Source organism: Pelophylax lessonae, assembly GCF_965119305.1.
Source record: "Pelophylax lessonae genome assembly, chromosome: 1".
Taxonomy (NCBI): Eukaryota; Metazoa; Chordata; class Amphibia; order Anura; family Ranidae; genus Pelophylax; species Pelophylax lessonae.
This window is the reverse complement of record NC_138768.1, coordinates 682,458,194-682,472,713: the sequence shown is the minus strand read 5'-3', so window position 1 is coordinate 682,472,713 and position 14,520 is coordinate 682,458,194. Positions and strand designations below refer to the sequence as shown.

The window sequence follows — 14,520 nt, the reverse complement described above, 5'->3', positions numbered from 1 at the left end:
GCTTGTGTGGATGTAGGAATCTGGTTGAATGAAGAAAAAACTCACCCAGCTATAAACATTATGGGACTCTCCCTCATAACAATGAGCAATGCAATGCAGCACTTCTTTTGTGTGTAGTTTCACTCAGCATTGATGTGTTAATTGGCCAAAACCACACACTGCTGTCCACAGGAACAGGCCTTCTACTAACACTTGTCTTCAGCAGATTGTCCCTGTGATAAGGAACATGAAATATACAAGAAATCTTGGGAGGAAGTGATACAGATAAGATGAGTGCAAAGAAGTGCTCCTAAACCACAACTAACTTATCTGTGTGGTAACACTCCAGGCCGCTCTTAGAATTGTGTCAGTGCAGTCTTGCAAGAATAACTAGAACTAGCCAATGCCTTCCTTGCAGAGTTTTAAGGTGCCTGACAATGCAAACTAGGGCTGAATGATAGTCGATGTGATATCGACTATCGTTCTGCAGGCATGGGCAATATTCATATCGCCGAAGACACAATATTCAGGCAGGGAGGCAGGGAGAAGTCGGGACTCGGGGGGAGGAGGAGGACTCGCAGTGATTACATCCGTCCCACACTTCCCTCCCAGCTCTGCCTCTAGTCTCCAGCCAACCATTACTCCGCCCATTGTCTCTCCTGGCTGCATTGGGGGCGGGATCAGGCTGTAATGTTTTGTAAATCGATTCAATGGAGAGACAATGGGCGGAGTAATGGTCGGCTGTTGACAAAGAGGCAGAGCTGGGAGGGCTGGAGTGCAGGGCGGATTGCATGGTGGCGGAGAGGCTGCAGAGCGCTACAGTGCAAAGCAGCAGGAGAGGGGGGAGAGACGTCCGGAGCATGGCGGAAGAGCACCGCGGGACAAAGGCTGCTACCGACACTTCACTCAGCCCGCTTCCTCTACACTCCGGCTCCGACACAAGGCTCGGGCTGTCCAGGCGGGAGAAGTTCTACAAGTGTGGCGGATCCCCTGGCAGAAAGCTGAGCGTTGCTCACTGATCCCTCCTCCGGAGACTGTCCGAGAGAAATATCGCGATATATATCGTTAAAAACGAAATATCGCGATGTTTAGCCCAATATCGTGCAGCCCTAATGCAAACCTTCATGTCAGATACACAAATACACTGCATCATACACAGCTGGATGTCCATATAGCTTCCACAGCAAGACATGGAGCATAGACAGCCTTTATTCAGATTTAGGCTCGGGTCACACTATTGCGATGCGGGAAGGCTGCGAATTCGCAGCCTTTTCCCGCATCGCACACGCACCCCCGGCAGTTCACACTGCCATATGCGATACGCTGGGGGTGTCAATGTAATCTTAACGACACCCCCAGTTTGATCGCATATCGCAGTGCGATCGTGCAGTTCGCACAGGATGGGATCGCACAAGTGTGAACCGCTGTGCGATCCGATCCTGATGCGGCTGCAAAAATGCCTCCTGTGCGTGTTTGCACCGGGTGCGATGCGAATTTAGCCATACAAACTGTATGGCTAAACTCGCACCGCACAGCTGATCGCATGTAATGTCGGAGCAGTGCGCTCCGACATTACATGCGAACCCGGCACTCGCATGAGTGTGAACCGGGTCTAAGGCCCCTTTTAAGGTTCCTTTCACACATGCTGTCCATTTGTCCGTTTTTCATCCATCCGTTGACAGATGAAAAACGGACATCAATGTATCTCTATGTAAAAACAGATGACAACGGATGATCATCAGTTAACATCCGTTTTCATCCACTTCCGTCAATGTCCATTTTTTTGAATGAGTGAATGCCCTATTTTTCATCCATCAAAAAAAAACGGATCGGATGAAAAACGGATAACAACTGATGAAAAACGGATGACAACGGATGGAAAACTGTTGGAAAACTGATGGAAAACTGTTGGAAAACTGATGGAAAACTGATGGAAAACTGATGGAAAACTGTTGGAAAACTGTTGGAAAACTGATACATTTTGACGTGACTGAACTGAAGAACTGAACGGACCCTATGTGTGAAAGGGGCCTTAAAGGGAACCTATACTGACAGTACCAAACCGTACCGAACCGTTCTAACCCGTACCATGCGGTACCATGCAGTGGAAAAGCGCCAAACCGATCCGTTCCATGCAGTGGAAAAGCGCCTATAGAGCCTGCCACGGATACCCTCCTTCTGATAATGCTTGTCCAACTGCCTTTCTAAGCCACTGCCCTGAGACACACGTGGATCACAGCAATCAGAGTCTGAAAAAAGAACTACAGCCGAGGATCCAGGGAGCAATGTTCTCATAGGAGCGATCAGTAATGGCTGGCTTCATAGGGGAGACATAAAAACTGGCAAAGGCAACTTCTACCTCAACTAGTGCCATTCCCCATAGCAACCATTTTACCTCACCTTGCCATCCACAGCAATGTTAAAGCCTAGTACACATGGGCCAAACGTTGGGCGGCATCGGCTGATTTTAACAGAAACCGTCTGACATTCAGACCGTGTGTACTGCAGCTGGTCTGACAGATGTTTCTGTTAAAGGGGCATGACTGAAATAGGTCTGCTAACCGCCTCCTGATTAGCACTCCCAGCCAATGGCTGAGAGCGCTGACCGGAGTGTTGCTGACAAATGTATTTCCATACCAAGTGAATGATTACCCACCAAGGAATGCCTGGTGAATGTCACACTCACGGCTTTGTAAATATGATCTTATAACATTGTGACTAGGAATCAGGTGTGACTAATTGTGAATTAGTATACAACTATGGCAGCTCCAAACATATTTGGCATTTTTTGTCATATCTTAAGTGCTTAAAAAAAGTGAGTAGACTGCTCTAAAGTGGAAGTGCCATCAATCTTTATTAATCTAAAGCACAGGTGCCCAATATATGGCCACTGTATGTGCCTCATATGCCTGCTATGTGTTGGGCTGGGTCACCCACCTGCTGGGCACCAGAGGATTGCAGTAGTAGTGCTGCCACTAGCCCTGTCCGCCCACATTGCCAGTCAGATCTGTGTCTGCTAGTCTCACCCTATTTAACCCACCTTGTCAGTGTATTGCATGATGTGCCAGCAGGGGGGCAGGTGTGTACAAAGGCTGGATTGGGCAGCTTAGAGACTCAGCTGTACTGAAATGCCTTCAACTGCCTTACCTGAAATGGCCTGGGTGAAATCATTAAAGCGCATTAAACCCAAAACCAAAAACATAATATATGGCAGCTAACCAATCCTTAGATGTGGTGGCTGCATTAGTTATCTTTTTTCTCTTGGTTTTTACCTGGTGATCTGGCCAGAAACAAACCTAGTGTATTAGAGTGCCTACACTCTGGATAAAAGGTGCCCACCTTTGGACAGCAGCATTGTTAATCTGGGGGAAGGGAGTGTTAGATGTAGTAGCTGATTTAGATACACTACAAAACAATTTGACACCATAATCCAGCTAATAATTCATAATCAGCGACAGCAAACAGTTTTGTTCCCTTTAAACGGTTTTACATAAATAAAATCTGAAACCCGTAAGTAAGCACCCATCATATGCCCAGGTTACCAGGTGCAAATAAAGGAAAGAAAGCTAAAAATAAAAAAAAGTTTGCTTTTGAGTTTAATTCCTTTTAAAAGTAATTTTCTCTTTCTTTATTCACTGGGGGGGGGGGGGGTGCAAGAGTCCTGCAACTGATGAACCATTTGGGAGGGGGCTTTTAAATAACAATGCCAATGACCATCAGTGCAGGAACAGGTTGAGGGGGCTAACAGCACTGCCATGGACTACTGATGAAGGGAGGTCTAAATAGCATACCACCAATAATGCTGCGGGTTATTATTGCGTCCGCCGGCACCAATGCTGCAGGTTATTATTGCGTCCGCCGGCACCAATGCTGCAGGTTATTATTGCGTCCGCCGGCACCAATGCTGCGGGTTATTATTGCGTCCGCCGGGAACCAATGCTGCGGGTTATTATTGCCTCCGCCGGCACCAATGCTGCGGGTTATTATTGCGTCCGCCGGGAACCAATGCTGCGGGTTATTATTGCGTCCGCCGGCACCAATGCTGCGGGTTATTATTGCGTCCGCCGGCACCAATGCTGCGGGTTATTATTGCGTCCGCCGGGACCAATGCTGCGGGTTATTATTGCGTCCGCTGGCACCAATGCTGCGGGTTATTATTGCATCCGCTGGCACCAATGCTGCGGGTTATTATTGCATCCGCTGGCACCAATGCTGCGGGTTATTATTGCGTCCGCCGGGACCAATGCTGCGGGTTATTATTGCGTCCGCTGGCACCAATGCTGCGGGTTATTATTGCATCCGCTGCCACCAATGCTGCGGGTATTATTGCGTCCGCTGCCACAATGCTGCGGGTATTATTGCGTCCGCCGCCACCAATGCTGCGGGTATTATTGCGTCCGCCGCCACCAATGCTGCGGGTTATTATTGCGTCCGCCGCCACCAATGTTGCGAGTTATTATTGCGTCCGTCAGCACCAATGCTGAGGGTTATTATTGCGTCTGCCGCCACCAATGCTGCGGGTTATTATTGCGTCCGCCGGCACCAATGCTGCGGGTTATTATTGCGTCCGCCGGCACCAATGCTGCGGGTTATTATTGCGTCCGCCCGGAACCAATGCTGAGGGTTATTATTGCGTCTGCCGCCACCAATGCTGCGGGTTATTATTGCGTCCGCCGGCACCAATGCTGCGAGTTATTATTGCGTCCGCCGGTACCAATGCTGCGGGTTATTATTGCGTCCGCCGGTACCAATGCTGCGGGTTATTATTGCGTCCGCCGGCACCAAAGCTGCGGGTTATTATTGCATCCGCTGGCACCAACACTGTAGGTTATTATTGAGTCCACCGGCACCAACGCTGCGGGTTATTATTGCATCTGCTGGCACCAACACTGCAGGTTATTATTGCATCTGCTGGCACCAACACTGCAGGTTATTATCGCATCCGCTTGTACCAGTGCTTGGGGTTATTACTGCGTCTGCTGGCACCAATGTTGGGGGTTAATACTGCTTTCATGACAGCCATGCTGGAGGGTTATTATTGCACGCACTGACAGTGATGCTGGAGGGTTATCATTGCGTCCACTGACACCAATGCTGTGGGGTTGTGATCGCATCAGCCAGCACAAATGCTGCGGGTTATTTTTGCATCCGTTGGCACCAATGCTGTGAGTTAATATTGCGTCCACTGGTACCAATGCTGGCTTATTTTATTCCCCCTCCATCTTAAGTGCATGCTTTAATAACAAAAATGCAACATGTTGAGGTGCGCTACAACCTGTGACCAGGCTGCCTAACACAATGTAATACACCTTATATAGCATAAAAATGAGCTGCTGTTGCGCAGCCCTCTATGATTTTCGAGTTGACCGCTGCTCTAGATAAGTAGGATGGACAATATATTCCCCTGCAATCTCCCTGAAATGAGGGACTGGCCAACAATACACAGGTAGAAGGAATAGTTACTGCACCAATGACAAGCCAGGGAAAGGGTCAGAGCACACCACTATCCTGACGCCCTGTGACCTCTACATCTGCTGTGTGATTTTGTTACAAAGGAAGTAAGTGCATGTGACTTGCTGATCTGATGTGAAGGCAATTCCCGGAAAAATGTGCCAAGCAACAAAAAACTGCAGCAGCCCAACATGAACACAAAGTCGTAGGACCAATAATGACACTTGTCACAGCGATAAACCAGACTTAGGATACATCAGTTGTAAGTGAGCTTTACCTAACAAAGGATCAGAAAGAATTCTTCAACATAACAGTGAAGTAATCCCTTTCATTGTTTAGGCTTCGTTGCAGTGTGGGTTAAAAAGCCGTGGTGATCAAAGTTTACATTGTATGGTAAGAATCCTCGGGGCTGGACTATTACAGAACTCTATGGAAAGCTCACCTAAACCAATAGTGAGTGCACTGAGGGCCACACTTCAGTATCAGGAAGAGTAAGAGGAAGAGCCGGCTACCTACGGGTGACACTGACAGCTCACTGTGACAACATTACACAATGACAGCAGAATCTGACAATGTACACATCAGACAATAGAAAGAGGATCGCACAGGAAACAGAGGTGGAAGGGGGTGGGGGCTTACCGACAATTTGACAAATGCGGCCTAACCACAGATACACTTCATATGAAAAGTTTAGCCAAATACAATCAAAGCCAACTCAAAATAAAGTCCACAGAGGTCACCACACACATCACAATCTGCCCACACAATAAACTTCAGATTTAGGAGATCTTTGTAATGTGGCAGGCTGTGTAGTCTACCCAATCAGGAGTAGGCTTGTACTACAGAGGTGCTGGTAGATCTAAAAGAAATCATACAATCAGATTGCATGGTGTGTGGTGAACTTTACAAGAATAGAGGTACCAGAGGTAAACAATACTGCTCCTTTTTGGTGATCAATGAAGACCGACACCCAACTGGGGGTGCCACAATGATTGGAATTTGTAACACACTGGAATGGGGGAGCCCCCGGAGCTAGGACACAACCTAACCCCCCGTGGGGCCCCAAGATGTAAAAACACAGTCACTCCCCTGAGACGGCCCCAGATGTACACACACAACCACTCCCCTGAGGAGGCCCTAAATGTACACACACAGCCACTCCCCTGAGGAGGCCCCAAATGTACACACACACAGCCACTCCCCTGAGGAGGCCCCAAATGTACACACACACAGCCACTCCCCTGAGGAGGCCCCAAATGTACACACACACAGCCACTCCCCTGAGGAGGCCCCAGATGTACACACACACACAGCCACTCCCCTGAGGAGGCCCCAAATGTACACACACACAGCCACTCCCCTGAGGAGGCCCCAAATGTACACACACACACAGCCACTCCCCTGAGGAGGCCCCAAATGTACACACACAGCCACTCCCCTGAGGAGGCCCCAAATGTACACACACACAGCCACTCCCCTGAGGAGGCCCCAAATGTACACACACACAGCCACTCCCCTGAGGAGGCCCCAAATGTACACACACACAGCCACTCCCCTGAGGAGGCCCCAAATGTACACACACACACAGCCACTCCCCTGAGGAGGCCCCAAATGTACACACACACACAGCCACTCCCCTGAGGAGGCCCCAAATGTACACACACAGCCACTCCCCTGAGGAGGCCCCAAATGTACACACAGCCACTCCCCTGAGGAGGCCCCAAATGTACACACACACAGCCACTCCCCTGAGGAGGCCCCAAATGTACACACACACAGCCACTCCCCTGAGGAGGCCCCAAATGTACACACACACAGCCACTCCCCTGAGGAGGCCCCAAATGTACACACACACAGCCACTCCCCTGAGGAGGCCCCAAATGTACACACACACACAGCCACTCCCCTGAGGAGGCCCCAAATGTACACACACACAGCCACTCCCCTGAGGAGGCCCCAAATGTACACACACACAGCCACTCCCCTGAGGAGGCCCCAAATGTACACACACACAGCCACTCCCCTGAGGAGGCCCCAAATGTACACACACACAGCCACTCCCCTGAGGAGGCCCCAAATGTACACACACACAGCCACACCCCTGAGGAGGCCCCAAATGTACACACACACAGCCACTCCCCTGAGGAGGCCCCAAATGTACACACACACAGCCACTCCCCTGAGGAGGCCCCAAATGTACACACACAGCCACTCCCCTGAGGAGGCCCCAGATGTACACACACAACCACTCCCCTGAGGAGGCCCCAGATGTACACACACAACCACTATCCTGAGGATGCCCCAGGTGTACACACACAACCACTCTCCTGAGGATGCCCCAGGTGTACACACACAACCACTCTCCTGAGGAGGCCCCAGATGTACACACAAAGCCACTCTCCTGAGGAGGCCCCAGATGTACACACAAAGCCACTCTCCTGAGGAGGCCCCAGATGTACACACACAGCCACTCTCCTGAGGAGGCCCCAGATGTACACACACAGCCACTCCCCTGAGGAGGCCCCAGATGTACACACACAGCCACTCCCCTGAGGAGGCCCCAGATGTACACACACAGCCACTCCCCTGAGGAGGCCCCAGATGTACACACACAACCACTCTCCTGAGGAGGCCCCAGATGTACACACACAACCACTCTCCTGAGGATGCCCCAGATGTTCACACACAGCCACTCCCCTGAGGAGGCCCCAGATGTACACACACAGCCACTCCCCTGAGGAGGCCCCAGATGTACACACACAGCCACTCCCCTGAGGAGGCCCCAAATGTACACACACAGCCACTCCCCTGAGGAGGCCCCAGATGTACACACACAGCCACTCCCCTGAGGAGGCCCCAGATGTACACACACAGCCACTCCCCTGAGGAGGCCCCAGATGTACACACACAGCCACTCCCCTGAGGAGGCCCCAGATGTACACACACAGCCACTCCCCTGAGGAGGCCCCAGATGTACACACACAGCCACTCCCCTGAGGAGGCCCCAGATGTACACACACAGCCACTCCCCTGAGGAGGCCCCAGATGTACACACACAGCCACTCCCCTGAGGAGGCCCCAGATGTACACACACAACCACTCCCCTGAGGCGAGGCGGCCCCAGATGTACACACACACAGCCACTCCCCTGAGGCGGCCCCAGATGTACACACACACAGCCACTCCCCTGAGGCGGCCCCAGATGTACACACACACACAGCCACTCCCCCAAGGAGCCCCAGATGTACAATACAGCCACTCCCCCCACCCCCGGGGGCCCCAGGTCTACAATACAGGCACTCCCCCCAAGGAGCCCTAGATCTACAATACAGGCACTCCCCTGAGGGGCCCCAGATGAACAATACAGGCACTCCCCTGAGGGGCCCCAGATCTACAATACAGGCACTCCCCTGAGGGGCCCCAGATCTACAATACAGGCACTCCCCTGAGGGGCCCCAGATCAACAATACAGGAATTCCCCCGAGGGGCCCCCAGATCAACAATACAGTCACTCCCCCGAGGGGCCCCAATCTAAGGGGTTGGTGTGACATCCAGAAGGTAAGCAGTACTGCCATGGACGTGCCCTGCCCCAGCTGTCAGTCGTTCCCCCTACACACAGGACACACGGACAGTTCAGAGTTCATACCTGGGGGCTCCTGTCAGCCGGGGGCTTCATGACAGCCTGTCGGAAACTGTTATCCACATAGGACGCCATGTCGGTGGAGGTAAGTCCCGGGAGAAGAGCCTGGAGTCCGCTACACCGCCCGCCCCGACACCAACTAGTCCGGAGTTATCAGCTCTATTGTGCGGCGCTGAAAGTGCGGGAAAGAGGCCCGGCCTGGCATTCATAGACTCCCGGGCGGGCTCATCCCCTCAGCGGGCACACACTGGGCTCTGAGTACTGCAGCCATGGTAAGAGGGGCACACAGGAGCATCACACAGGGCAGGAAGAGGGAGGGGGGAGAAACACTGCCACACCGCCCCTTCCTTCCCCTTCCTGTCTCAGCCTTGGAACGCACTTGTCGGCTCTATGCAGCCCCCTGCCGGAGCACGCGGGAAGTGCAGGTATCCGCTGCACAGACAGACAGGTGGGGCGGGCTGAGACCGAACTAGGAGACTCGTGAGGGGAGCCGCATTGTCTGATCCTCGCACATCCGTTCTGCATTATATTATACACAGACTATATTACCTGGGTGTAATCCTATCCTATTCCTCCATTATAGACATAGGTTACCCTCCCAGAGACAGAAACTACACATTCCTCCATTATAGACATAGGTCACCCTCCCAGAGAGAGAAACTCCACATTCCTCCATTATAGACATAGGTCACCCTTCCAGAGAAACTCCACATTCCTCTATTATAGACATAGGTCACCCTTCCAGAGAGAGAAACCCCACACTCCTCCATTATAGACATAGGTCACCCTTCCAGAGAGAGAAACTCCTTATTCCTCCATTATAGACATAGGTCACCCTTCCAGAGAGATAAACTCCACATTCCTCCATTATAGACATAGGTCACCCTTCCAGAGAGAGAAACTCCACATTCCTCCATTATAGACATAGGTCACCCTTCCAGAGACAGAAACTCCACATTCCTCCATTATAGACATAGGTCACCCTTCCAGAGAGAGAAACTCCACATTCCTCCATTATAGACATAGGTCACCCTTCCAGAGAGAGAAACTCCTTATTCCTCCATTATAGACATAGGTCGCCCTTCCAGAGAGAGAAACTCCTTATTCCTCCATTATAGACATAGGTCACCCTCCCAGAGACAGAAACTCCACATTCCTCCATTATACACATAGGTCACCCTTCCAGAGAGAGAAACTCCACATTCCTCCATTATAGACATAGGTCACCCTTCCAGAGAGAGAAACTCCACATTCCTCCATTATAGACATAGGTCACCCTTCCAGAGAAACTCCACATTCCTCCATTATAGACATAGGTCGCCCTTCCAGAGAGAGAAACTCCACATTCCTCTATTATAGACATAGGTCACCCTCCCAGAGAGAGAAACTCCCCATTCCTCTATTATAGACATAGGCCACCCTTCCAGAGAGAGAAACTCCACATTCCTCCATTATAGACATAGGTCACCCTTCCAGAGAAACTCCACATTCCTCCATTATAGACATAGGTCACCCTCCCAGAGAGAGAAACTCCACATTCCTCCATTATAGACATAGGTCACCCTTCCAGAGAGAGAAACTCCACATTCCTCCATTATAGACATAGGTCACCCTTCCAGAGAGAGAAACTCCACATTCCTCTATTATAGACATAGGTCACCCTCCCAGAGAGAGAAACTCCACATTCCTCCATTATAGACATAGGTCACCCTTCCAGAGACAGAAACTCCACATTCCTCTATTATAGACATAGGTTAATCTTCCAGAGAGAGAAACTCCACATTCCTCCATTATAGACATAGGTTACCCTTCCAGAGAGAGAAACTCCACATTCCTCCATTATAGACATAGGTTACCCTTCCAGAGAGAGAAACTCCACATTCCTCCATTATAGACATAGGTTACCCTTCCAGAGAGAGAAACTCCACATTCCTCCATTATAGACATAGGTTACCCTTCCAGAGACAGAAACTCCACATTCCTCCATTATAGACATAGGTCACCCTTCCAGAGAAACTCCACATTCCTCCATTATAGACATAGGTCACCCTTCCAGAGAAACTCCACATTCCTCCATTATAGACATAGGTCACCCTTCCAGAGAGAGAAACTCCACATTCCTCCATTATAGACATAGGTCACCCTTCCAGAGAGAGAAACTCCACATTCCTCCATTATAGACATAGGTCACCCTTCCAGAGAGAGAAACTCCACATTCCTCCATTATAGACATAGGTCACCCTTCCAGAGAGAGAAACTCCACATTCCTCCATTATAGACATAGGTCACCCTCCCAGAGAGAGAAACTCCACATTCCTCCATTATAGACATAGGTCACCCTTCCAGAGAGAGAAACTCCTTATTCCTCCATTATAGACATAGGTCGCCCTTCCAGAGAGAGAAACTCCTTATTCCTCCATTATAGACATAGGTCACCCTCCCAGAGACAGAAACTCCACATTCCTCCATTATACACATAGGTCACCCTTCCAGAGAGAGAAACTCCACATTCCTCCATTATAGACATAGGTCACCCTTCCAGAGAGAGAAACTCCACATTCCTCCATTATAGACATAGGTCACCCTTCCAGAGAAACTCCACATTCCTCCATTATAGACATAGGTCGCCCTTCCAGAGAGAGAAACTCCACATTCCTCTATTATAGACATAGGTCACCCTCCCAGAGAGAGAAACTCCCCATTCCTCTATTATAGACATAGGCCACCCTTCCAGAGAGAGAAACTCCACATTCCTCCATTATAGACATAGGTCACCCTTCCAGAGAAACTCCACATTCCTCCATTATAGACATAGGTCACCCTCCCAGAGAGAGAAACTCCACATTCCTCCATTATAGACATAGGTCACCCTTCCAGAGAGAGAAACTCCACATTCCTCCATTATAGACATAGGTCACCCTTCCAGAGAGAGAAACTCCACATTCCTCTATTATAGACATAGGTCACCCTCCCAGAGAGAGAAACTCCACATTCCTCCATTATAGACATAGGTCACCCTTCCAGAGACAGAAACTCCACATTCCTCTATTATAGACATAGGTTAATCTTCCAGAGAGAGAAACTCCACATTCCTCCATTATAGACATAGGTTACCCTTCCAGAGAGAGAAACTCCACATTCCTCCATTATAGACATAGGTTACCCTTCCAGAGAGAGAAACTCCACATTCCTCCATTATAGACATAGGTTACCCTTCCAGAGAGAGAAACTCCACATTCCTCCATTATAGACATAGGTTACCCTTCCAGAGACAGAAACTCCACATTCCTCCATTATAGACATAGGTCACCCTTCCAGAGAAACTCCACATTCCTCCATTATAGACATAGGTCACCCTTCCAGAGAAACTCCACATTCCTCCATTATAGACATAGGTCACCCTTCCAGAGAGAGAAACTCCACATTCCTCCATTATAGACATAGGTCACCCTTCCAGAGAGAGAAACTCCACATTCCTCCATTATAGACATAGGTCACCCTTCCAGAGAGAGAAACTCCACATTCCTCCATTATAGACATAGGTCACCCTTCCAGAGAGAGAAACTCCACATTCCTCCATTATAGACATAGGTCACCCTCCCAGAGAGAGAAACTCCACATTCCTCCATTATAGACATAGGTCACCCTTCCAGAGAGAGAAACTCCTTATTCCTCCATTATAGACATAGGTCACCCTTCCAGAGAGAGAAACTCCACATTCCTCTATTATAGACATAGGCCACCCTTCCAGAGAGAGAAACTCCACATTCCTCCATTATAGACATAGGTCACCCTTCCAGAGAAACTCCACATTCCTCCATTATAGACATAGGTCACCCTCCCAGAGAGAGAAACTCCACATTCCTCCATTATAGACATAGGTCACCCTTCCAGAGAGAGAAACTCCACATTCCTCCATTATAGACATAGGTCACCCTTCCAGAGAGAGAAACTCCACATTCCTCTATTATAGACATAGGTCACCCTCCCAGAGAGAGAAACTCCACATTCCTCCATTATAGACATAGGTCACCCTTCCAGAGACAGAAACTCCACATTCCTCTATTATAGACATAGGTTAATCTTCCAGAGAGAGAAACTCCACATTCCTCCATTATAGACATAGGTTACCCTTCCAGAGAGAGAAACTCCACATTCCTCCATTATAGACATAGGTTACCCTTCCAGAGAGAGAAACTCCACATTCCTCCATTATAGACATAGGTTACCCTTCCAGAGAGAGAAACTCCACATTCCTCCATTATAGACATAGGTTACCCTTCCAGAGACAGAAACTCCACATTCCTCCATTATAGACATAGGTCACCCTTCCAGAGAAACTCCACATTCCTCCATTATAGACATAGGTCACCCTTCCAGAGAAACTCCACATTCCTCCATTATAGACATAGGTCACCCTTCCAGAGAGAGAAACTCCACATTCCTCCATTATAGACATAGGTCACCCTTCCAGAGAGAGAAACTCCACATTCCTCCATTATAGACATAGGTCACCCTTCCAGAGAGAGAAACTCCACATTCCTCCATTATAGACATAGGTCACCCTTCCAGAGAGAGAAACTCCACATTCCTCCATTATAGACATAGGTCACCCTCCCAGAGAGAGAAACTCCACATTCCTCCATTATAGACATAGGTCACCCTTCCAGAGAGAGAAACTCCTTATTCCTCCATTATAGACATAGGTCACCCTTCCAGAGAGAGAAACTCCACATTCCTCCATTATAGACATAGGTCACCCTTCCAGAGAGAGAAACTCCACATTCCTCCATTATAGACATAGGTCACCCTCCCAGAGAGAGAAACTCCACATTCCTCCATTATAGACACAAGTCACCCTCCCAGAGAGAGAAACTCCACATTCCTCCATTATAGACATAGGTTACCCTTCCAGAGACAGAAACTCCACATTCCTCCATTATACACATAGGTCACCCTTCCAGAGAGAGAAACTCCACATTCCTCCATTATAGACATAGGTCACCCTTTCAGAGAGAGAAACTCCACATTCCTCCATTATAGACATAGGTCACCCTTCCAGAGAAACTCCACATTCCTCCATTATAGACATAGGTCGCCCTTCCAGAGAGATAAACTCCACATTCCTCTATTATAGACATAGGTCACCCTTCCAGAGAGAGAAACTCCACATTCCTCCATTATAGACATAGGTCACCCTTCCAGAGAGAGAAACTCCACATTCCTCCATTATAGACATAGGTCACCCTTCCAGAGAGAGAAACTCCACATTCCTCCATTATAGACATAGGTCACCCTTCCAGAGAGAGAAACTCTACATTCCTCCATTATAGACATAGGTCACCCTTCCAGAGAGAGAAACTCCACATTCCTCCATTATAGACATAGGTCACCCTTTCAGAGAGAGAAACTCCACATTCCTCCATTATAGACATAGGTCACCCTTCCAG

The 14,520-nt window shown here is 49.4% G+C and overlaps 1 protein-coding gene across 9 annotated transcripts in view; it reads right to left on the bottom strand.

Annotated features, from left to right (window-relative positions):
* RAPGEF2 (Rap guanine nucleotide exchange factor 2) overlaps positions 1-9,395 on the bottom strand; it is a 455,748-nt gene extending 446,353 nt beyond the window's left edge. For 6 of the 9 annotated variants that reach the window (XM_082243613.1, XM_082243622.1, XM_082243624.1 and 3 more), the window contains exon 1: positions 9,077-9,394. In XM_082243613.1, the coding sequence (XP_082099739.1) occupies positions 9,077-9,145 (69 nt within the window). In that variant the 5' untranslated portion in view covers positions 9,146-9,394. Of the gene's footprint in view, positions 1-9,076 lie in introns of all 9 variants that reach the window. The other 3 variants (XM_082243629.1, XM_082243614.1, XM_082243627.1) reach the window with 1 other exon arrangement.
* Positions 9,396-14,520: the final 5,125 nt, after the last annotated feature.